Below are 24,017 nucleotides of genomic sequence, written 5' to 3'. Positions count from 1 at the left end.
CCATGCAGACACGGGGAGAACAGGCAAACTCCACACAGAAATGACCCTGGTCACCCAGCCGGGAATCAAACCCAGGCCTTTTTGCTGTGAGGCGACAGCGCTACCCACTGCGCCACAGTGCCGCCCCGCTTGAAACATGTTTTCTGCAATTAAATAAACATGTTTGTGTTTTAATGAAAAATATTCTAATTTTATTTGTGTACAGCTGTTCAAAGCTGTGTTTGCTAGTCACGTACTGGTTCCCTCAAAGCAAAAGGATTTTGGTCTAAAGGCCGAGATCAGTTAAAAGTCCAAAATGGGTTTTGACCTCAGGCTTTGAACCAGTTTTTATTATGACCTATATATGTTTTGGGAGTGTTCTGCTCTTAAATGTCTTTAATTATCAAGTGCAGCTGTAACTACTGATGCCACTCACAGCTTCCTCCCATCTGTTTCCTTTTAAATGTTGAATCTTTACTGCAGCTCTCTAATACTACTGAATTCTCATTATGGCACACACACAGTCGTAGGCAAAAGTTACGTTTTATCGGTTGTCTAAGTGAAAATAAGTGAACACATCCTCTACAGGGAGCACACTCCTGCACATTTTAACGCACAATTTAACATAGTTTAACATACTGGAAAAGAAATATAAAATATAAAAAAGTAAAATAAAAATAAAATAATATAATAATAATAATAATAATAATAATAATGTGCAACCCATGGAGCTTTAGTTTAATAAAAAATGCTTAAATAAATAAATAAACGCTGTATTTTGTTCACAAAAGAATATCTAACCTATTTTATGGGCTGCCTTAATTTAACAAATAAATAAATTATATAAAAATTAAAAGTCAAATAAAAGTTAAATAAAAAATGTGTTTAAATAATATGTAAATGATTTATTTTTACGCAAAAAAAATCTGCCGTGAAATAATAAAATAATATGCGCCACTATGTACCTTTATTTACCAAACAAACAAAAAAGAATAAACAAAAAACGAGCACACAGCAGCGCAGCTCAGTCTAACTGCTTATGTTCGCATTTTGGGGGTCAACGAACCGTCTCACATGATGACGCCCCACTTCCGGTTATATCTATTTCATGAGTGAGCCGCGTTGTTTTTCTTTTTTTCAGCGTTCACATGTTCTAGATAACCAAATCGGCCCTGTAGCTTCTCTGTCCGTGTTTTTGAGCGGAGACTGACTGAGACGGGCTACAGCCGGGAAGGAAGTGCAGCTGAGCCGCCTCTCCGGACCGACCGACTGTCACAGCTCCGCCGCGGTCAGCCTTCATAAGCGCTCGCAGCCTCCAGCCGGGGGAGAGGCGCCGGACAGGAGCGGGGCTGGCGGTGTTATGGTACGGAAAACAACGGAGACGAGGCTAAGGGAGCTCTCTCTCACTGCGCCATGGCGGCTGACATCAGCCCTCGTCCCCAAGCCCGCAAGCCCGTCCTGCTCAGCAAGATCGAAGCCCTTCAGGACGTGGTGAACACGGCCGTGATCATACCGAAGGAGGACGGGGTGATCAGCGTCTCCCAGGACAGGTAGAAAGGCGTGGGTGGTCATGATATGCTGTAAACTGTGAGCTGCGGCTGAAAGAGAAGGCGAGGGGGCTCTGCGTTCAGCCGGGGGGGATGTCAAACCACTGTGTGGTGCACTAGGTCATGAAATCATTTTCTGCATGCATTATATGTCCAGTAGTCTTGTAGGGAGCTTCAGCCGGGCTCTATAACCTGGTACACGATTGCAAATCCCGCAAATCTCCTTTGGTTAACCCGTTCGTGCCCGCTTATGAGCTTTAGAGCCCTTTAACCTGCATTTTTACAGCAGCCTTGGCGCAATAGGCTGGTCATCTGACAGGCTGGAGGTGTTTGTTTGCATAGTTAGCTCATGGTTCAGCCGCAAGCCTGTGGGTTATAGGGTATGCAGTCTTAACAGATATGGTTCTTTTAGTAAAGGGGATGGTTCTGTGTAGAGCTGGGGGCATTTGCATGCTTAAATGGGCCCTTTGCATGGTCAAATGGTTCATCATATTGATGGAGAGTGTGCTGTAAATGGTTCTACATGTCTGCTGTTGTGATAGTGTTAAGCTTGTAGCAGTAGAAGAACCTTTTTCGGTACTATATAGAGCCATTTTCAATAAAGGCTCCTTACAGAACCATATACAACACGTTCTCCATCAATCTGAAGAACCATTTCAGCATGAATTGGTGCTAAGTAGAACCGTTGCCTTTACTAAAGAACCCTTAGGAAAAACCTGAAGGCTACTGCAGTATAAACTGTAACATTTCAAAACGCAGGCTGCTTGTGAGATCGCCGCCTGCTGGTTGAAATGTGACATTGCACACGTTGAAATGCCTTGAAACAGCCTTAAGGAATGCCAATCACCTGTTATGCTACTACAACACTATTACAGTCCGGATTATATTATAAAATGATGAATATGTTGTGGTTATTACTGTACATAAGCATTGATAGATGCACATGTAGTGAATGGTGCCTGTCTTTCTCAGGACGGTCCGTGTATGGCTGAAGAGAGACAGTGGACAGTACTGGCCCAGCATCTACCACACAATGCCGGGTGAGTTTGCCTATCCTGACCTGCTGCTGACACTTAAAATAACGAGTAGGCCACTAGTACTGTACTCGTCAACTCTGGTTATATAGTGCAACTTGGCTCAGTGTAAAAAGATGCAGTGATGCCCTTTTTCTTCTAATTTCATAGAGTGTGTTTACATGCACTCAATATTCCGATCATTATCGGATTTCTGCAGTTATCTGATTATTCAAATGGTCATGTAAACACCAGACTCCGATCTAGAAATCCGGTTAAGAAATCAGATAAAGAGAGCTGGATTTTAGCTCAGTAATCCGATTTCTCAGTGCATGTAAACTCTTACTCTGATTTATTTCGGATTTTGGATTTTCTCAGTCTGCGCATGTGCGGAACAGACTGTGGTACCGGAAATAAGAGAGCAGCGTCACCACGATACGCAGCAAAACACTTTTGGAGTGACACTGAAACCAAATACATTTTTGACGAAATGAAGCATTTAAATATTCTTCATCTTCTAGATGATGTGTGTTCATATTTTCAGCTAAAGTGGTGCAATGTTTTTAAAAAAAAGCCGCAGCATGAAGTTTGGGTTTTTTGTTACGTCTTCTTCTGTGAGTTTATTGGCTGATTTGTAAAGCAGAAATCTGATTACTCTCTGATTCATGTAGACCCAGAGTTTCCCATTATCTGATCACCCAAGTGCATGTAAACACGTTGATCGGATTTCTGACAAAATCTGATTTTCTGCAGCTATTGGATTATTAAGTGCATGTAAATGCAGTCATAGACAGCTCACGCTGCTGTAGGTCAGATTACTGTATTTTACTACTACATTTTCCACAAATTTTTCACAATTTCTGCATAATTCAGTGGTTGAGATGTAAACAAAGTCATTCAGAGTGGTTTGATGTGAAATTATTCTCTGTAGAGACTCTTTACAGTGGTGGTGATGGGAACCAACGGCTGTGGTAACCAAAACCACCAGTGAACCTGTACGTTATCTGAGGTTTTATAGGGAACATTGATGTGGTAATTCTGAAAAAAGTATTTTTTCTTTGGGGCCTGTTTTGCCTTACAACACTTTACATGTGCTCCTCCACCATAAATGGGTTTTTAAATATCTGTGTTAGACTCAGAATCTTCTCAAAACTATCTTAAAACAATGTCCCTGACATGAAGCAGCATGTTCATAATGATATCATGTAGTAACTTTCTATAAGGGATTAAACACTTCAGACATTCACTGTAAACAATTCTGTGTTTCTCTAGAACAGCGTTTCTCGTGAAACCACTCAAAATTACTTTGTTTACATCTCAACATTTAATTATGCATATATGTTGAATGACCAGTGGAATTCCCCCTTAACTGAGCATGCGCAGTTTAGAATAAAAACAGGAATATATTGTGTATTATCTTGTATTTTGTTCTACTGTTTTAACAGTGTTTTTGACTGATTGTGGTGTAGACCTGCAGAGAATGTGGAGACGCATCACCTGATATTGATCTATGCTGAGCTGTGTATGGAAATATTTCAGACTGAAACATGACCCGTCTGCACGGTGTTGTGTGACTCAGAGTTATCATTCTTACTGCTACAACACAAGGATAAATCTCTAAGTCAGCTGACCAGTCAGGTGCAGACCATCTTCTTATGCTAGCTGCATGCAATAAATGACTGTTAAGGGAATATTCCAGTGTTTTTCATTCTGCAGCATGTGTTGTGTCTGGTCAGTTACCGAGGACAAAAACTTTGTACTTTGTATACTTAGAAAAGTACAGAAATACCTTTATAATAGAGGCTGTTACTGAATTTCATTTGTGGATTTTTGCACTTTGTACTGTTTTGTGAAGTTCTGTTCACCTTTATAGCTCACAGTAAGTCGTGCTGTGCTCTGAACCATGTTGGCAAGTCTGCACAACCTTAACAAAGAGCTGGATGCGGTTTGAGTGGGTTGAGAGAAGTTTTGGCCATATATTTGTACAGAAACGAGTTTGGGTTATTTGGGTGGCTGTTGAGTTGTTGGCAGCCGCTTTAGACAACAGGATCTGTATTCACAAACCACATCAGGAGTAGAAATGCTGATCTAGAGACCGTATTCGTGACAATGCTTATCAGAAATCTGGAGGAATCTGATCCATGATCAGTCATGCCTTGTGGCCCTGTTGTCGTCTGAAATGGCTGCAGTGAAGTTCTGTTCACTTTTATAGCTCACAGTAAGTCGTGCTGTGCTCTGAACCATGTTGGCAAGTCTGCACAACCTTAACAAAGAGCTGGATGCGGTTTGAGTGGGTTGAGGGAAGTTTTGGTCATATATCTGTACAGAAACGAGTTTGGGCTATTTGGGTGGCTATTGAGTTCAAGTGTTTGTTAGCAGTATTAGCCTTGTAGCTCGAGTTCTAAAGTAAAGAAGCAAAATTTGCTCACCAAACTGTTCTTTGAATAAAATTCAGCAATTCCCACTTGGTTTCTATATGAGTGTAATTTGAGTCAACAGGTTTCTCTTCTTTTTTTCAGGGAAATATGTTGAAATTATTGTCTGTGGTAATTGACCGTATGCTACAGCTGCGGTAGCAGTTAGGTTGGAAATGGTAGTGTTCCTTCAACCTTCAGCTAGTGATCCATATCTGATTGTTCAGTTGATGTAGGAATTTCTTTCTTTTCTTTTTTAATAGTTGGCCTCTGAGTCACACAACACAAGACAGTACAAATGTGTCATGTTGGCAGCAGGACTGCTGTAGATTAGTGCGCTGTGTAGAAGAGAGTGCATGCTCCAGTCCTTCACCCAGCAGTGAGTGAGGCGGTGCACGTGTTCAGGCTCGTTTGACCCTTCCAGGCAGAAAACTGCTGTTTTCATCACTTTTGCCGTTCAGCCATGTGCACTCCTTCCTCTCTCACAGGTCCTGCTGACAGGCCACTTGTTTGTGATTGTGAAATGCTACAAAACAGTCCACTTACTACCAGTAAAGGGTGTGCCTGGGTGTGTGCAAGTGCTCATGCATCTGTACACTCACACCAATAATTTCAATACAGTTACGAAATTGAGAAAATGTGTAGTGTATGGAAATGTAAATCTGTACAGCCACGCTTCTTCTGGGCATCTCTTATTTTTCTGTCTCTCAGTGATATAAGCTAGGCGTCTGGGTGCAGCCTATTAGGCCCAATCCCATTTCTTCTTTTTACCCCTACCCCTTGTTTTCGAGTGTCACCCTAACTGAGTTACAAGGGGTAGTGGTTGAAATCTTGCCCTACAAAATGGGACCCTCAAATAAAAAAAAAAGAACATCAGTATCGTTACACCTGTAATGTACAGCGCTTGCCAGTGGCTGCATGATTCCTGCTCTGTTCGTTTTTACCACTCATGTTCTTTGGTTCTGTTGCAGCTCCCTGCTCGTGTATGTCTTTTAACCCTGAGACCAGGAGGCTTTCTGTCGGGATGGACAACGGAGTCGTCTCTGTAAGTTCACTCAGAGACTCGCCCATCAGACCTAAACTTAAAGCACTTGTTCAACCAAAGAACGGCTACAGTTCATGATAATAAATTCAAGTTTGATGTCTGAAATTTGTTTCTGAAAGTTTTGCACTGGAGCTACAAGGCTAATGTAGCTAACAAGTAATGGAAACTCATACGCTGCCTGTTAGCATTGTGCTAATAAGTCCTTTAAGTAATCCTAAAGGGACTTATGCGGTTTCTGACAATGACTGTAACTGAAATAGATCCCTACTCCCTCAGTAGTCCTGTGCTATATAATGGTGGACTGTATAGTTTACTTAATAGCTGTAAAAACACATGAATTAATAAAAGAATTTGGACATTTTCTTATTATCAGCCTGCGACAGTCACATAAACTAAGCTTGCGAGGCTGAAATTAGCATCTTATTCATTGCCATAGACATGGGCCTTTTGAAGAATGCAGGCGACGAGGAAAATGTGAAAGCTTGTCTAGAGAACACTTTTAATTCCTGGTCTGTGGATGGACTTTTCTTCAGTTAGCACTCAGTGTTTTTGCTGTATGATGAGCAGGAGGCAGTAAACGTGTTGGGGTCTTTGATTTTAACTGTGCAGAGTTGCAGTTTTTTTTGAGTCAAGAGAGAATGCTAAGTTTTGTTTTCAGCTCAGCGGCCTCTGTTAGCGTAACGTTCTTCTGTCCTTTACATAATGCACTGCATATATTCAGTTGTTGTAATGAATTGCGATGCTATTTTTACGATTTACGATTTGGACTCTAAGAGACAAAATAGCTGATGTTCTTAAAAGTGCTCTAAATGCACGTATGCATCCATGTTGGTCACAGCCACTGTATGACACACTCTTTTCAATAAAAAGCTATGCGTATGCTAGCATGGCTAAAAACGGTAATATCAGAGAAATTGTAGGCTGAATTTAGCCAGTACCTTTGTTGTTGTCGTTGTTGTTGTTATGCGTGTGTTTTTTTGTTTATTTGTTTGTTTTTTGATTTCTTTTTTTTAAACAACTTTACACTGTTTGGCCCAAGCATATGTGAAGATTTAGGTATGCTGCCTATGCTAACCTGGTGGCTGTAAGCTTCCATTACGTTAGCTACATTAGCCTTGTAGCTCCAGTGCTAAAACAAAGAAGCAAACTTCAGGCACCAAACATGTCTTTGCTCCTCAAACAATTACCTCAGGCCCCAACCTGCTTGAGTTTTTAGTGCTTTGCTAAAGCAAACAACACAGGTATATTTATGTGCTCTGTGTAAAATCTGAGGCGTTCCCAGGGCAGACCTGGGCCAACATTTGCAAACAGCTTTAACTATAAATTCATGCCAAAACAAACCAATCCAAAGAGTAACCATTAACAATATATAACTCAGTGTAACTACTGCAACGCATTCTTTCCCAAAACTAGCACATACAGTGTGTGTATGTGTGCGTGTGTGTGTATGTGCGTGTATGTGCGTGTGTGTGCGTGTGTGCGTGTGTGTGCGTGTGTGTGTGTGTGTGATATGTTTCCTGTGTTTTCAGGAGTTCATCCTGTCAGAAGACTACAATAAAATGACTCCGGCTCGCTCCTATCAGGGTGAGTTTGGTTCATAGTATCTAACAAAAAACTCACACATTTACTCGGTGTCAGTGATGCACATTTGAGGTCTTTTTTATGAAATGATGCTCTTCTCTTTCTGCTGATCCAGCATTAGCAGCACTCAGAAATTTTGTAGAGAGAACTGCTGCTCAGTAATGTCTTTCGGGTTTGTCAAATGCTCCCGAGTGACTCCAGAATAAATGGGTTAATGGGGAGCATTTGAGCAAAATCATAGTTTGTAAATGCTTAAACATTTTTATATACATTTTATATATAATTAATTTGTTTCCAGAAAACAGAACAGAATAAAACACTAAAAACACTGCTGTTATATTTTTGAACAAACTTATTGGAGTTTATTACGGAGCCTTGTGTATGTTCATGATTGATGTCAGTGAGGGCAAACTGCTCCACTCAGCCACTGAGCTGATCAGCTCACCAACCAGTCAGCACTCAGTAGCAGTAAAGCCAACCAATCAGAACCCAGTAGCAGTAACGCCAACCAATCAGAACTCAGTAGCAGTAACGCCGGCCAGTCAACACTCAGTAGCAGTAACGCCGGCCAGTCAACACTCAGTAGCAGTAACGCCGGCCAGTCAACACTCAGTAGCAGTAACGCCGACCAGTCAACACTCAGTAGCAGTAACGCCGACCAATCAACACTCAGTAGCAGTAACGCCAACCAATCAGAACTCAGTAGCAGTAACGCCGACCAATCGGCACTCAGTAGCAGTAACACAAACGGTTATTATTATCTTAATACCTATTAGTCTTTTCAGTCCTTTATCAGCTTCATTTTAGTGAAATCTAGTTAAACTGTTTCGACATCACCCAAAATAATTATCTAGCACTTTAGAGTTTGTACCTCACATTAACCTGGTTAATATCTAGAACTTCGGGGACTGAAATGACTATAATGAATATAGAAAAACACTTTGGGGTAACATTTTACAGGCCATATTTCTCAGCTTTATACCATTCGGTCTGTATTTTTTGAGTGTGCGTGATTTGTGTCTCTTTATGCTAAATTGTTTTTGTTTGTGTTTTGTGTGTGTGTGTAGCTCATCAGGGTGGTGTGACTGTGGTGTTATTTGTGTTGGAGATGGAGTGGGTTCTGAGCACAGGACAGGATAAGAGCTTTACCTGGCACTGCTCAGAGAGCGGTCAGCAGCTTGGCACCTACAGAACCACTGCGTGGGTGTCTGGACTTCAGTATCCTTTTTAACAGACACAGACTGCCTGCCAAAATGCGGGAACATTCAGGGGTGGGCAATGTGGGAAAAATATCACAATACTTCAAGCCGTTTTTATGATCCAATATGCATCACAGTGTTTAGTTCTTTTCTGAGCTTTGACAAAAAATATTGCCACATTTATTTACCAATTTATAATACTAAGTCTACTCATTTGTCTACCTCATTTGTTTTTTTTCTTTGTGAACAGAGGACTAGCAAAGAATTTCATTCTGCGGTGTAAACACCTGTTTTACTGTGTGTATGACAGTAAAACTCTTGAACCTTGTATCTTGAATTAAATACTGTATTATTAAAATGTTATTAAAACTATAAATAATAGGGATGCACCAAAATTCCTGCTACGGAAATGGTCAAAAGAGGAAAAGGCTAAAAAAGCTAAAGATTAAACAGGTCTACAATGAGGTGTCAAAATCTAACACTTTACAAATAATCTGAATGGTAATGAAAATTCAAACAGTTTGAGCAGCAGCAGATCAACAGTGAGACACGAACACTGTCTTCTGCAGCTGCATTTAATATGGTCAGTACAGTGACAGTAACAGATTTAATGCTATTCTTTAACAGAAATCACATAAATAATACTGAGTAACTCAATATCTTTTGATAATAAACTTCTTTACCTCTGGTTTTGAAAGATGTTACTGCAAACACATGCATCTATGTGGATTCACTGCTGTTTCTTCTCTAAATGACAAATACTTGTGTTCTAATAGCACCCCCTGCTGGAGAAGCTTCAGACTGCTGGATAAGAGTTCCAAAGCCATGTCACATGGCTTTTTTTACATGTTAAAAAAAAACAAGGGGTTTTCCACCAGTTGCTCTGGATTTCGGCTTTAGAAATAGAACCCGAGAGGGAGTGTGTTATCGTGAAATAACATCACAGCTGTGATTTGATCGCCGTAGATCATCACAGCCATGATGTTATTGGCGATAACACACTCCCTCTCGTGGTCTATTGCTTGTATACAACAGTTAAATAAATAAATTAATAAATTAATAAACTGGGCCGTGAACGCGGCGTTTAATATGTTTTAATGTTCTCAGTTCCTTCACCAAATTATAGTTCCTTAACGAGCAGCTTGTTGCTACGTCAGAGTAACGAGCTCCGCCCACTCGCTGCACAGCCGGCAGCTCGTTCTCCAGCTCCTTGCACTAAATTCCCAAACTGTCATCACCACTGAGCAGCTTTTCAGTCGGCAGCTGTGACAGAATAACCTAAACAACCTGGAATCAGCCAGAAATGAACCCAAGACCATTCGCCAAACGTGTAGTCTGATCTTCAGAGTCTGACCAAATCAGTATTAATGTTGTTTTGTTCCAGCCAGTCTGTAAAGCATCTTACAGCCCATTTTGTCTGGCGAATCTCATCTTCAGAGTCTGACCAAATCAGCTGTAGGTCAAATTTGATCTTAAAAGCATCCATTTTCTGTTTGTGGCAAAGTGAGAAGTAAAAACGTTCAAATGTCTTCAGCATCTCCTGCAGCTGTCAAAGTCATTGCTTAGCAACGTCGTCTCAGCTGGGTGATAGTGTTCGTGAAAAACCGTGATGTTATGGTGAAATATCAGCACAGTTAGATCGCTTCTCAACCAATCAGCTTGCGTGGCCGGAACTAACTGCTGTATAAACAGTGATAGCAAACGTAGCTCACAGAGAGCTCCAGTTCTACATGCTGATACTTTTCACTGTGGTCAACGTGAACATGCACACAAAACATAACTCCTGTGGCAGCAGATTTAAACAAGTTTAAAAGGCCGCTACCGAATTCTCAGAATGGATCTCCAGCGACACACGACTAATAGTGCTCTCTTTGTAATGAAACATGCAGTTGTTCAGTGTTCAAATACGATATGCCAATGATAAATATAGTCATATTCCACAGCCCTAAAAACATCTTTCCTTCTTTTCAAATTTTAGGATTAATGTTTGATTTTCTCTGTTACTTTGCAGTGTAAGCAAAAAAATCCCTGTAAAGGTTTACATTTAGTATATTTATCTTCAGCACTCAGCTTCATGTTCATCAAAGTGTCTTTCTTGGTATGAAGAGCAAGTTTTAAATAATGATTTTGATTTTTCTTTCCAAACTGCTGTTAAAAGCACATGTGGGTTCCCAGCTTAGTGTGTTAGATCCTGCTGGTGTGGATTCACAGAAGGTTCTTCTCTAACTGACGAACACTAAAGTGACTTGTGTACTAACGGCACACACATTGAAACTCTACTGGCCCAGTGGTGTCTATGTCGTGGTTTTCTTTGACAAGCCGCCTGTCAGATTTGATGTGGAGACCAGACACGCTTTTGTGGGTGACCACTCTGGTCAGGTGACCATCCTGAAACTGGAACAAGACAGCTGCAGTCTGGTCACCACTTTCAAAGGCCACACAGGTACACATTCACAGGCAGGCACTAGCAAAGAAATGCAGTCATGTGCAAGAGTTTGAGCGCCCCTGGTTAAATGACATTTTGTTGATTTTAGTTTTTTTTTTTAAGTGAAAATAATTAACATCCTCTACAGAGAACACATTGGCACATTTTATGTTTTGTGATATGGTAACATATTAAAAACAATAAATAGAATATATGTGCTAAAATTAACATAAAAATGTCTTAATTAAGTTTGTTTGAATGAGAAGCGACTTCAGACTCATAAAAAGTCGAACGTTGAGAGACATTTTACAAAAACCTATTCCACTTTTGGGGAAATGTTTCCTGCTGGAGATGCGAGAAAAGCAGCTTTAGTTGAGCAAAAGCTTAAAGCAGAGCAAAGTAAGTTTGCGTTTTATTTACATTATATTTTTAGCCTATACTAGTACATCAGCACATACTGAGACATATTTACAGCCAAGATGGTAAAATGGGCATAAAATGTTGTGGCTCCCAAGGTGGTTTGATTTTTCTGTTAAAGCGACAAAATGGCTCTTCTTAACATTTGGGTTGGACTTAGAAAATGAACAAAACTTGTCGTCTGACTGGGGGTGTTAAAACACTTGCATCCAACTGTATATGTAAACAGTGCATGTATAAATACTAATGTTTTCCTTTGTAGTGATGTTGTTTCTCTGTGTTTTTTAATGATATTGTAAATGTGTTCGTGTTGTAGGTAGTGTAACAGCTTTGTGCTGGGATCCAGTACAGAGGGTGTTATTTTCTGGAAGCTCAGATCATTCCATAATTATGTGGGACATCGGGGGCCGGAAAGGCACAGCCATTGAACTGCAGGGACACAAGTAAGATTTACATATACACATGCTGAAGGCTTACATGATTGGGCAAAAAATGTGTTCATATTTGGATCTTTCAACCAAATTGGTTCAAAGTTAGAGTTGAAAACCCATTTCAGTTTTTACTGACTTGGAATTCAGACTAAAATCCTTTTGATTTGAGTGACTTTATACCTTAAGTTTGTTTATTATATCAAACAAAAGTTGGAACATTCTGTTTTGTCACTACCAGAACAAGCAGAGCACTATGGAAGATTTGCCAAATGTTTCAGTAGTGACTGTTTCAGTAGTGACAATTTTGAGCAGAACTCAAAATTTCTGGCCTGTACATGATTAGCGAACAGAGCTTTGAACAGCTGTACACACACAGAATCATTATATGTTCATTAAACACCAAAAAAGGTTTACTTAATTGCTGAAAACATGTGCTGACAATTCTTGATGTTCCACACTGATTTTCAGAATTTGGGACACATTTACTTCAAGATTTAACTCCTCACCATGTGTCTGTGAGGGACAGGGATGCAGCCTCACTTCTTACTCTATAATGCAGGGGCCGTGGCTAAAATAAGGCTCCGCCCACATACTAAAACTCTGTGTTTCAGTAGTGACATGAAAACGTGGGACAGCATTTTTATTTCAAAATTAAACTCATCATAAATGTAAATCTTTTGAAAGAACTCAAAAAGATCTTAAAAAATGTGAGTATTATTTTCACAAGTGTAAGTTTAGGGATTAGGGTTTGGGACAGACACCTGTCAATAGACAGCACCCTATAAATGAGGATTTTGTATATTTGTATATTTAGCTTCTCAGTTAATGCCTTGGGCTTAAATAGGTCATAACATAATTCATAATTCTTGTAAAGATCTAAGTTCTTAATACTTACTGTTTTGTTTTTTTAAACAGTTTTTTACTGTGAAACTGCAGCTCCACCTGTTTTAGTTAAATGGTCCCTACACAACTTGACTGATGCTTTAAAGGAGCTTTTTTAATACAGAAAACTGAATTTGTCACTTTTTAGACATAAGTTTGATGTAGTATGTAAACATTGTGCAAAAATGGGCAAAACAGCCTTTTTTTAAATTCATATTTACATATATTTATGTAACATATTTACATATATTCAGCTGTTCTGACTACAGCAGATTAGCCCTGGCAACTCACACTGTAGTTATAAAGAGTGGTTCAGCCTAGACTGCTTTTTGACACGAGTGCACAATATATTGCAGCCAATAAGAACAGAGGTCATTTACATATATTGGTTTTAAAGGCGCAGTAACAAAAACAGCCTGTTTAATACTAAGGAGAGGTTGGAAAAAAAGGTCATCTACAAATAAACTATGTTTTTGAAATAGCATTAGTGAAAACTATAATGCATAGAATGTAGGATATGGACCCTTTATAGTCAGTCAGAAAGCATGTTATGTGTATATATAAGAGCGTATTAGTCAACAGTAATGTTTTTAGTTCTCACACACCAAAATAGAAACTAGCATCCGCTGTTTACTCATATGACAGTCTGGCTGACTTTTTGTCACACCAGTAACGTGACACAACTGCACTGGATAAACTCCCTGGATCTTTCATGAGAGCTTATAGAACAGGGTCTGTGTGGTAGAGGTGATGTGCTGGTTTGCTGGTTGGGGTTAAGGGGTTTAGCACATTAGGGACAGCTTTGTAGTGGGGTGGGAATCAATGGAGGCACCATGATATAATTCTACTGCGACTTTTTAAAAGTTGTGGCGTGATCTTCATGTTAAAGTGTGACATACTAAAATAAACACAGTATTATTATTTTTTTTATTTAGTGACTAAGATATGAAGTCAATCAATTACAGCACCATTTTATTTTCTATCCAAAAAACCACCAGTGAACCACTGTTTAGAGTCAGGAAGGCCTCCATATTATAATACTTTAGAGTTATTCACTCCTAACGTTTCATTCACCTGCCATGTTCACTGTTGATTGTCCCCTTCACAACATCTCACTTCAGTCATTTAACTTTTTTTTTCTACAAAAAAGTACTAAGATTGAAGTGAGATATATAGCGTATTTTGGATAAAACAGTTTTCTTTTGGAGGTTAATTTGCGGTCAAAAATAATATATCACAGCACATAAGACGAGCCTTTCATTACAGAAAATCCTTCAGTCTGATGGACAGAACTGCAGCGTTTACACACAGTATAAATGCTGCGTTAAAAGAAGGAGGAAATCAAATTTAAACTGTTGGTTAGTTAATTTTTGGTACCTTCTTGTTTACCACCGGGCACGACAGCCATAATCCCATCATTTTTCTCCAGCCTAGACTTGGAGTTCCTAACATGGGCATAATGCAAACTAAAGAATGATGCTAGACTTTTTTTTTATTTTATTTTTTTTTACCAACCATCCCACCGTTCTCCAAAATGATCTTGAGACCTCCAGGTTTAGACCTACTGTATTAAATAACCCACTGATGTCAGGCCTGTTCAGATGTCAGTTTGGCTAGGATCAGTTTTTAAGATGATCAATGTGAGACACCACCAGGAGGCGCCAAAGCACCACAATTAACTCAGTAAATGCATATTTTTTTGTTAAAAACAAAAACACAGGTCTTTAGCCTTAATAAAAGATCAGTTCAATCTAATGTTTCTGAACAAACTTTAAGGAGATACTGCACTTTGTTGTTTAATCAACCCCACCTTGGTTTAACCTATTATAGGTACAGCTGTGGTGCATCTATGATCTAAATTTGTGTTTTGCCACACAAATTATCACAAGCATTTGTAAATTATTCTTGTAATCTTGTCTTCCTCTGTGTTTTCCAAACCTCTAGATACCTTGAAAATGGCATTTTACAGTTTTATGGTCCAATACTTTGGCCTAATTGAAGGGCCCATTTAATTGAAAACCCAAATAAGAGTTTGATGTAGTATGTTAAACTTTGTTAAAGTCAAATTGTATCACTCACTTCTCAGTCCATACACTCCATATATGAAAACTAAGCTGCCTGTTTTGAATCAGCTGTTTCTGTGATGTCACGAATAATAACATAATTGCACGTATCCGCCTATTCAGCCTACAGCAGTTTAACCCCGCCCACTCATACTGAAGTTACAAGTAGCGTTTCAGCCCAGACTGCATTTTGAATGAGGCACAACACAGGGCAGCCAATCTGAACAGAGCTCATTTACATGCATCAGGCTTAAAGGCACAGTTACAAAAACAGCCTGTTTGATCTGAGGAGATAGAGTGGTTGGAGAACAGTCATGTAAAAATGAATTATGACTGTTCTTTAGTGCATATGCCAACAAAAACGCTGTGCTTACCTTAGGGGACGAAAATGGGAAATGTAGGATATAAAGGCCCTTTTAGATCCTGGAGCATAAATCAGACAGTATGCCTGTAAATAATATATTTAGGCTTATGGATTGTTGTGCTTTGAACTGTATGTCAGCTGGTCACTGAGGACCATAGTGCTTGTATAATTGCATAATTTAAGTCAGCGTATTAATACTGTGTGTGCAGTGAGAAGGTGCAGGGACTGTGCTACGCTCCCCACACTCGCCAGCTCATCTCCTGCGGCTCTGATGGAGGAATCGTCGTCTGGAACATGGACGTTACACGTCAAGAGGTGAGAGAGAACACGACGAATTAATCTGCAACTTCACAGTTTTACCCTCTTACCCCAAATGTAGTCTTAGTTTTGCAGTGGGGCTACAAAGATAATGTAGCTAACAAGTAATAGAAGTTTATATACACCATTTAGAAACAGGAGATCAGCCTTGAGTCTGGAGGATAGATGTTTAGTCTTGCAGGCTATTTACAGACACAACTGGCTGACCGACTGAGACATTCAAAGAGTGGTGTTTATATAGGCGTCTCAGGCATATAGCTGTCCTTGGACCATTACCAAATAAAGAGAGCATGTTGACAGACAGAAATAACCGCTCAGTATGTTCTTGGTGGCATAAGCACACATACACAGACCACACATGTATTATAATTCATAATACTGTAATTTATATTACATACAGCACATAATGCAACAGATCATTCCTTCACACCGTATGATTCACTGTCATCTGTAAACATGGCCTAAAGTACACTTTTAAAAAAAGATGGTTCTTTAGCAAAGAAAATGGTTCCATATAGAACCATGAACACTCAAAGAACCCTTTGCATGATTAAAGGCTTCTTTGCATGGTGAAATGGTTCTTCAGATTGATAGAGAATACGGTAACACTTTACTGTAGGGTGCTGGTCATAAGGCTTTATGACACCTACATAAGCTTGGCATGTTAACTGACATAACCATACATAAATGTTAATGCTTATTCCAATAGGCGTCATTCGCTATAAAGGTTACATTTGCCAGTTTTGATCAAAATTTGCTAAAGCAGTCTTTATGAGAGATGACGCCTATTGAAATAAGCATTTATGTAGGATTATGTCAGTTGTCATGACAAGCTTACGTAGGTGTCATGTAGCCTTATAAACAGCACCCTACAGTAAAGTGTTACCGAGAATACATTATATATGGGTCTATATACCTTTTGGGTTCTAGGGTCTCATATAGCACGGATTCTATAGAAAAGGATTCTTCTATTGTTACAATGTCAAGCTTGACACAGTAGAAGAACCCTTTTTGGTGCTATATGGCACCCTTTTTGAAAATATTCTATATAGAACCATCTACAGGACATTCTCCATAAATCTGAAGAACGATTTCATCATGCAAAGGGTTCTTTGAGTGTTCATGGTTCTCTATTTTCTTTACTAAAGAACCCTTGAAGAAACACCATGCTTAAGTGTGTGCACTAGTAGCTAAAAATAGTAGCAGCCATCTTGAAACACACATTAATAACTGAATGTAATAAAGATAACTGTGTTCTACAGTGTCAGAAAACACATAAGCAAGTCTATTAGTGATTTGGGGATGCGGCTTGCATGATGGTAATTACTTGTTAGCTACATTAGCCCCTTAGTTCCAGTGTACAACTTAAGAAGGAGACTTGTGATATCAAACATGTCTTGGCTGATCCACTACATTTGGGGTAAGAGGGAGATGCATACAATAGATTTTTATGTAAGTGTTATCTAATCTGTAATGTGTTTGTGTGTCTTCCCACTAAACGCTGTGTGTTCTTTGGGCACTCCCTCTCAGACTCCAGAGTGGCTGGACAGCGACTCCTGTCAGAGGTGCGAACAGCCGTTTTTCTGGAACTTTAAACAAATGTGGGACAGCAAAAAGATCGGCCTGCGACAGGTAACCACCACAAAACACACATAGGCTACGTTCACACAGCAGGTAAAAGTGGCCCAAATCTGATTTTCTCACCAAATCCGAGTTTTTTATTTGGCTGTTCACAATATCTTGCGCCATCAGTCTGGACAGATCAACTGAAACTGACCCACACGCGCAAAAGATTAATGCTTCACATGGCTCGTCCAGATGTAAACAGTCATAACTGCCAACGAACGCCAGTCGCTTCCAGAGGGTTCAGCTTCATCTTCACCAGCATCACAGGAGCCATCATGAAGCTTCATTGACTGACAGCTGGGCTCATCACCCAGAATGTGTCCGAGCTCGCCGTAAAAAGGGTGCGGTCACTTCTTTGGTTCGCGTCCTCGGATTCTTTAAACTTTGCTTTCAGACTTTTAACTGTTCTTTGACGCTGCAGCCTCGTTCTCTTACGGCCGCGTTCGGACATTTCTTTCAAAATCTCTTCAAACGCAGAGCGGTTGTGATGAGTCTCTTCTAATTTTTGTACAGAAACATCAGCCCAAATGTTTATGAGTCTCAGATCATGATGAATGTTGAGTTGGATTGACATAAAAGTCGCATGAATTCCAGTCTGGCTGTTCAGACTGAGCCGCACTGACGCATATCGGATGCATATCAGATTTGTGAAAACGTCTCAAATCGGAATTGAAGCTGTCAGATTGAATGTGTTTTTCCTGCCACACAGACACACATCTGTGTCACATATGAAGGAAAAAGATCAGATTTGGGCCACTTTTACCTGCTGTGTAAACGTAGCCATATACAATCTCATTCACTCAATTTTCCCCTTCAGTTTAATTGGTACCGTTATATACACTCAATCAAATTACATGCTTTGATAATTTTCTGTGAAAAGAAGTTGTCACATCCTACACAGGGACCAAACTTAAATATAGCATTTCTCTGCAAATTTTAATGCAGTTATTGTTTATCTGCTGAGTTTAACATATTGATGAAAATAAAATGTAGAAAATAATATGTGCCATAACTTTTGAACATACCACATTTTGTCTTATTTTTCCCATATGTTAAATTCAGCAAATAAACAGTAAGTGTGCATTAAAATGTGCAGAAATGTGTTCTCTGTAGGGGACGTGTTCACTTATTTTCACTTAAAAAATCAGCAAAATGTGTAATTTGACCAGGGGCGCCCAAACTTACATGCACGACTGTATAACTTTTAAAACTGAAGGTCCTGCTTGTGCACACTAGGGGGCAGTGTAACACCAAAGCAGTAAAACTTGAAAGCAGGGTAGACAACTTATTTTTTTAAAGTTATAACTCATAAATTATATAGTAAAACACTGATTTCTTAAAATAAAAACAGAAGCAATCTGCTTAATGTTCATGCTAAAATAGCTGAGCGGTCATTTTAGATCAGAGCCACAGGCAGAATGGGAGTTTTGTGCTGGAGCAGTGCAAACGATGCTCGTTTTTTATGTACATGTGTAGATGCTTGTACTCATATGAACACAACGAGACTGTTAATGTTCTATCTGAAGAAATTGCAGTATGTTTTTGCTTCATTGCAGTGGAAACGGCTTCACCTGAAACCTATGTTTTAGTGAGAAACACGGAACAAATACTCAGTGTTTTAAGTTAGCTAGGCTAACTTATTGGCTAGCTGAAAAGGAAGAGAGAAAACATCTGGAGAATTTTATAACCTTCTAAAATCAATGCCGTCACCACATTCAGATGCATTTTCTAATTACACATTATGTCCTTGTTTATAAGCATTTGGGGTTCTAATGTTTTCCTCTTTGCACCTTTTGTCTTGCACTTTATTTACAATATGATTTATTGTTTGTAGGTAAATTTAAAAACCACCAGCGCCGTAGCGCATCAGTAAAGATTGTTGACTGTTGTTTTCTTTCCAAAGCATCACTGCAGGAAGTGCGGGCAGGCCGTGTGCGGTAAATGCTCGTCCAAGCGCTCCACCATTCCGCTCATGGGCTTCGAGTTTGAGGTGCGGGTTTGCGACAGCTGCCACGAGTCCATCACTGATGAAGAGTGAGTTACACCTCCAGTTGCTTCCCACTGTAACGCACCCTTATTCTACACAGAAGCTGATTGCTTGCTAACAGCCTGTGCTAGCTAATCCATTAACTGAACTGTAAAGCAGTTTTTTATTTTATTTAATCTAATTCCTGCCATTATCCCCCATATTGCAATCGTAGTCAACCAGCTAAGGCATGTTTGGGGTCTGAAGTTTGCTTCCAAGTTATATACTGAAGCTAAGAGGCTAATGGAGCTAACAAGTAATGGAAGTTAATGTAGCATTGTGCTAACTGCATGGCTAAATCAAAACATACTTGCCTCAAAGTAGTCTATAATGTTAAGTAATCTATAATGGACTGGTTCATGTGGTTTCTGACACTGTACAACACACTATTATCTATAAAAATGGACAAAAAGTAACTCAGCTTAGCTAAAAACAGTCTCCACTGATCTGCACCTTTAGTTGAATGTACACCGATCAGGCATAACATTATGACCTTGTTTCTACGCTCATTGTCCATTTTATCAGCTCCACTTACTATATAGGTGCACTTTGTAGTTCTACAGTTACAGACTGTAGTCCATCTGTTTCTCTGATACTTTGTTAGCCCCCTTTTACCCTGTTCTTCAGTGGTCAGGACCCCCATGGACCCTCACAGAGCAGGTACTATTTGGGTGGTGGATCATTCTCAGCACTGCAGTAACACTGCTCACTAGCCAGATTTTCCCATATTTGGATTGTTGAAGCCTTAGCATTGTGAATTCTAGCAGGAGAGAGCTGCATCATAACTGTATCATGAAAATAAAATAACCACTTTCTACTATGCAACATATGAGGGGGCATCCAACAAAAACTACATAATTTTGGTATTTCAACACAGTTGGAATTTCATCTTAATAGCAAATCTTGAAAATATTAAATCTTTAGAAAATGTAACTTTGAGAAACTAAGCTAGAAACGAAATAAAGGGGAAAAAACCTGTGTGCTTTTTTCCTTCTGTCTGGTGGGAATGTGCTTCCTTAAATGTCTGAGGACATGCTGAGGAGAGAGAATATGTTCTAGATTATTTATTTCTATATTTATTTAGCACAAGAGTGATTCCTGTAAACCCAGCTCCCAGCTGGACTGGTGTGCTGTGAGTTTCCCACAGTATTTATTTATTTATTTATTTATTTATTTCTGTCGTTTGTTAGACGGGCACCCACCGCAACGTTTCATGACAGCAAGCATGCCGTCGTGCACATGCACTATGAGCCGACCAGGAGCTGGCTGCTGACCTCTGGAGCAGACAGGGTCATCAAGGTGAGTGGAGTGAAATACATGCTAGCAATAATTATATTGATGTTTTAGAGGTGGGGCAATAAAAACATGACAAGAATTTTGTCTTTTAAATGATATGATGACTTGTGCTTAATATGGCCAGAGACATGACTCACAAGGTCCTTTCTGATTTAAGATTGACTTTTAGAAATGATTCAAGCGCATCAGGAAATCTCAGATTTTACCATGAATCAGTTCAGTTTGGTTCAGTTTATTTTGGTTTGATTCCACATTACTTTAAAATACATCAAATATACAGGTAGTGTATAAAATCTACAAAATATTGAAAACAAGCCACAAAAAATACACACTTTTTTTTACATTTTTAATTTTTATTTTGGCAAAAATTAGCACATTTTTTTTAAATATTTGTCGCTAAAAATGATTTTGACTTTGCAAAATCAGTGTAGTTGAGAAGCCACCTTCAGATTAATGCATCATGACTCCTAGCAGAACTGCATATTGTCCAAAAAATATCCAAAATATCAACTTCACAAGAGAAAGCAAAAGCGTTCTTAAATTTTAATGTAAAAGTTAAATTTGAAAGCAAAAACTTTCTTAACTTTTAGTGAAGAGGTAATCTAAAGAGATTTTATTCATTTTGGAGCATTCCTATTGGTCCATTCATCATGAAATTTTCACACAATGTGAAAAGCAGCTGCTGTGTTCAAATGATGTAGAAAAGTTAAACATCAGAATAAACAGAGATGTTGTTGGCCACTTGTTCTCCTATTTTTCAGACAACGATATACTGCCACACACATACAGACCGTTCTATGACATCTAGGCTTTGTTCAGACTGCAGGGCAAAACAGATTTGTTTTTTCTTAATCTGATTTTTTAGACTGACTGTTCAAATTTCTAGTTGCAATTGATCAAATCTGATTTGTATGTTCAGACTGTAGCCACATTTGCTCCCATATCCACACTGTTTGCCATAGTAACAACAAATGCATGCATACTGTGACTAAATAGGGGTGCATCTTAGTAAACCTAACAACACTGTCCAGCTCAAATTGCAAATGCCAAAAATTCAGATTTGAGTTGTCTGTCTGAACAAGGCCAAAGAGGTTTTTTCCTGCAATCAGAATTAGAATAAAATAATAATATCTCCATTTTATGTGTTTGTATTTCTGTAGTTATGGGATATGACCCCTGTGGTATCCTGAAAAGTGACCATTACCTTGGCCAGCGGTGACCATCCCACACCAGAGGATGCTGACACCATGGCAATACTCAGCACAAGCTCTGTGTGGATGGAGAAGATACACAGAGTTCACCATGGACCCAGATGTTGTCTGCTGAGAAGATGAAAAGCCTCTACAGGATCAGCTCAAACAGCCTGCAAAGACAAACTGAACTCAAGGAAAAGTCTAGCACTGATACAGAGGGTGGACACTTACAGGAGATACCCAGGATGTGTGCATGTGTGTGTGTGTGTGTGTGTGAGAGAGCGACATGTGGGACCATGTACAGTCATGTGAAAAGAATAGCTTGACCAAACACGCTAATGTGGCTATCAGTGAATGGAAGCTAATGGCCAGCAGTTAGCATGACATCACTGGCACAGTACTAATTGGTGGCTGTTCTTCTTTTTAATTTATTGTAAACAACATTAGCTTTTTTGACTGAACTGTTCCTTTAAAATGGGCCAGTCACGTCCTGCTTAATCATATCCTGTGAAAAACACCTAAACTTTGTTACCCTCTTTAAAAACTAGTGTTGTGTTTATTGTCTGTGAACATGCAAATCAAACTGTTCGTATTGTTTTTAGGCATGTGGCATGTGTGAACAAAACAAAGCTCACATTGAAGTGCCTTTCTCATATGTACTTAATTTATGTAATACTTTGTCAGTTGATCATGGATCGCCGATTTGACACTAAATTAAAACGAATGTTGTTTAGCTGTAGTAATAATTATTGAAAAGGGTCACACTTTATGTGTGAAGCCCACCTGTTTGGATCAGTAAAAGCTAAATCCAGTTTAAACTGGACCGTGCAAAATTTGATTTCTTTTGGTAAAATGGGTATGAATTACTGGATTTGCATGGCTGTAAAGATAATTCGCTAAGCAGAACATTGTCACGACTTGAGGTTAGTTTATGTTTATTTTGTCAGGGACCATGTACAACCCCATTTCCAAAAATGTTGGGATGCTGTGAAGAATGTTAATAAAAATAGGATGCAATGATGTGCAAATCAAGTAAACCAGGAAGGAAAGGAAAATACTACAAAGCCAACAAGTCAAGTGTTGAAACTGAAAAATTTTATTATTTTTTTAAAAAATATACCATTTTGAATTTGATGCCAACAACACTTTCCAAAAAAGTTGGGACGGGGGCCTGTTTACCACTGTGTTTCATCACCTCTTCTTTAACAACACTCTGTAAGCATCTGGGAACTGAGACACTGCTGTAGTTTGGAAAGTGAAATGCTTTCTTGTTCTTGTTTGATACAGGATTACAGCTGCTCAACAGTTCAGGGTCTCCTTTGTTATATTTTTCGTTTCATAATGTGCCAATTGTCATCAGTGGCTGACAGGTCTGGACTGCGGGCAGGTCAGTTTAGCACCCGGTCTCTTTTAATACAGAGCAATGCTGTTGTAATACATGCAGAATTTGGTTTGACACTGTCTTGCTGAAATAAGCAAGGCCGTCCCAGATAAGGCCTTGTCTGGATGGCAGCACATGTTGCCAAAACATGTATATATCATTCAGCATTAATGGTGCCTTCACAGATGTGCACGTCACCCATACTATGTGCACTAATGCCCCCTACACCATCATGAATACTGGCTTTTGAACTGTGCACTGATCACAAGCTGAGTGGTCTTTAGCCCGGAGGACACAGTGTCCATGATTTTCAAAAAGAATTTCAAATGTTGATTCATTGGACCACAGGACACTTTTCCACTTCCCCTCAGTCCATTTTAAATGAGCTCCGACCCAGAGAAGGTGGCAGCATTTCTGGATCCTGTTTTATATATGATTTCGTCTTTGAGTTTTAGAGTTTTAACTTTTCTCGGATGTGTTTCTGAGCTCATGCAGTGATTTCCACTACAGACTCATGTCTGCTTTTAATGCAGTGCTGCCTGAAGGCCCAAAGATCACAGCCAGCAAATACTGGTTTTTGCCTTGTCCCTTACATAGTTTTTTTCCAGATTCTCTGAATCTTTTAATGTTATTATGTACCATCGATGATGAAAAGCAAAAGTTCTTTGCTATTTTACGTTGAGAAATGTTATTCTTGAATTGTTGCACTATTTGATGGTGCAGTCTTTCACAGAGTGGTGAACCCCTCCCCATCTTTACTTCAGAAAGACTCCGCCTCTCTGAGATGCTAATTGTATACCCAATCATGTTACTGACC

The 24,017-nt window shown here is 39.3% G+C and overlaps 1 protein-coding gene across 1 annotated transcript; it reads left to right on the top strand.

Annotated features, from left to right (window-relative positions):
• Positions 1 to 1,060: 1,060 nt before the first annotated feature.
• Positions 1,061 to 22,637, top strand: wdfy2 (WD repeat and FYVE domain containing 2). Its single transcript, XM_036576191.1, has 12 exons — positions 1,061 to 1,529; positions 2,499 to 2,566; positions 5,925 to 5,998; positions 7,528 to 7,582; positions 8,647 to 8,797; positions 11,109 to 11,221; positions 11,937 to 12,063; positions 15,570 to 15,675; positions 17,209 to 17,310; positions 19,208 to 19,338; positions 20,521 to 20,629; positions 21,787 to 22,637. The coding sequence occupies exons 1-12, from the start codon at positions 1,393 to 1,395 to the stop codon at positions 21,814 to 21,816; spliced, it is 1,203 nt and encodes a 400-aa protein (XP_036432084.1). The 5' UTR covers positions 1,061 to 1,392; the 3' UTR covers positions 21,817 to 22,637.
• The last annotated feature ends 1,380 nt before the right edge of the window (positions 22,638 to 24,017 follow it).

Source organism: Colossoma macropomum, unplaced genomic scaffold (genome assembly GCF_904425465.1).
Source record: "Colossoma macropomum unplaced genomic scaffold, Colossoma_macropomum, whole genome shotgun sequence".
In the NCBI taxonomy this organism is placed as follows: domain Eukaryota; kingdom Metazoa; phylum Chordata; class Actinopteri; order Characiformes; family Serrasalmidae; genus Colossoma; species Colossoma macropomum.
The sequence above is the reverse complement of the archived record's forward strand: the minus strand, read 5'-3'. Positions and strand labels throughout refer to the sequence as shown.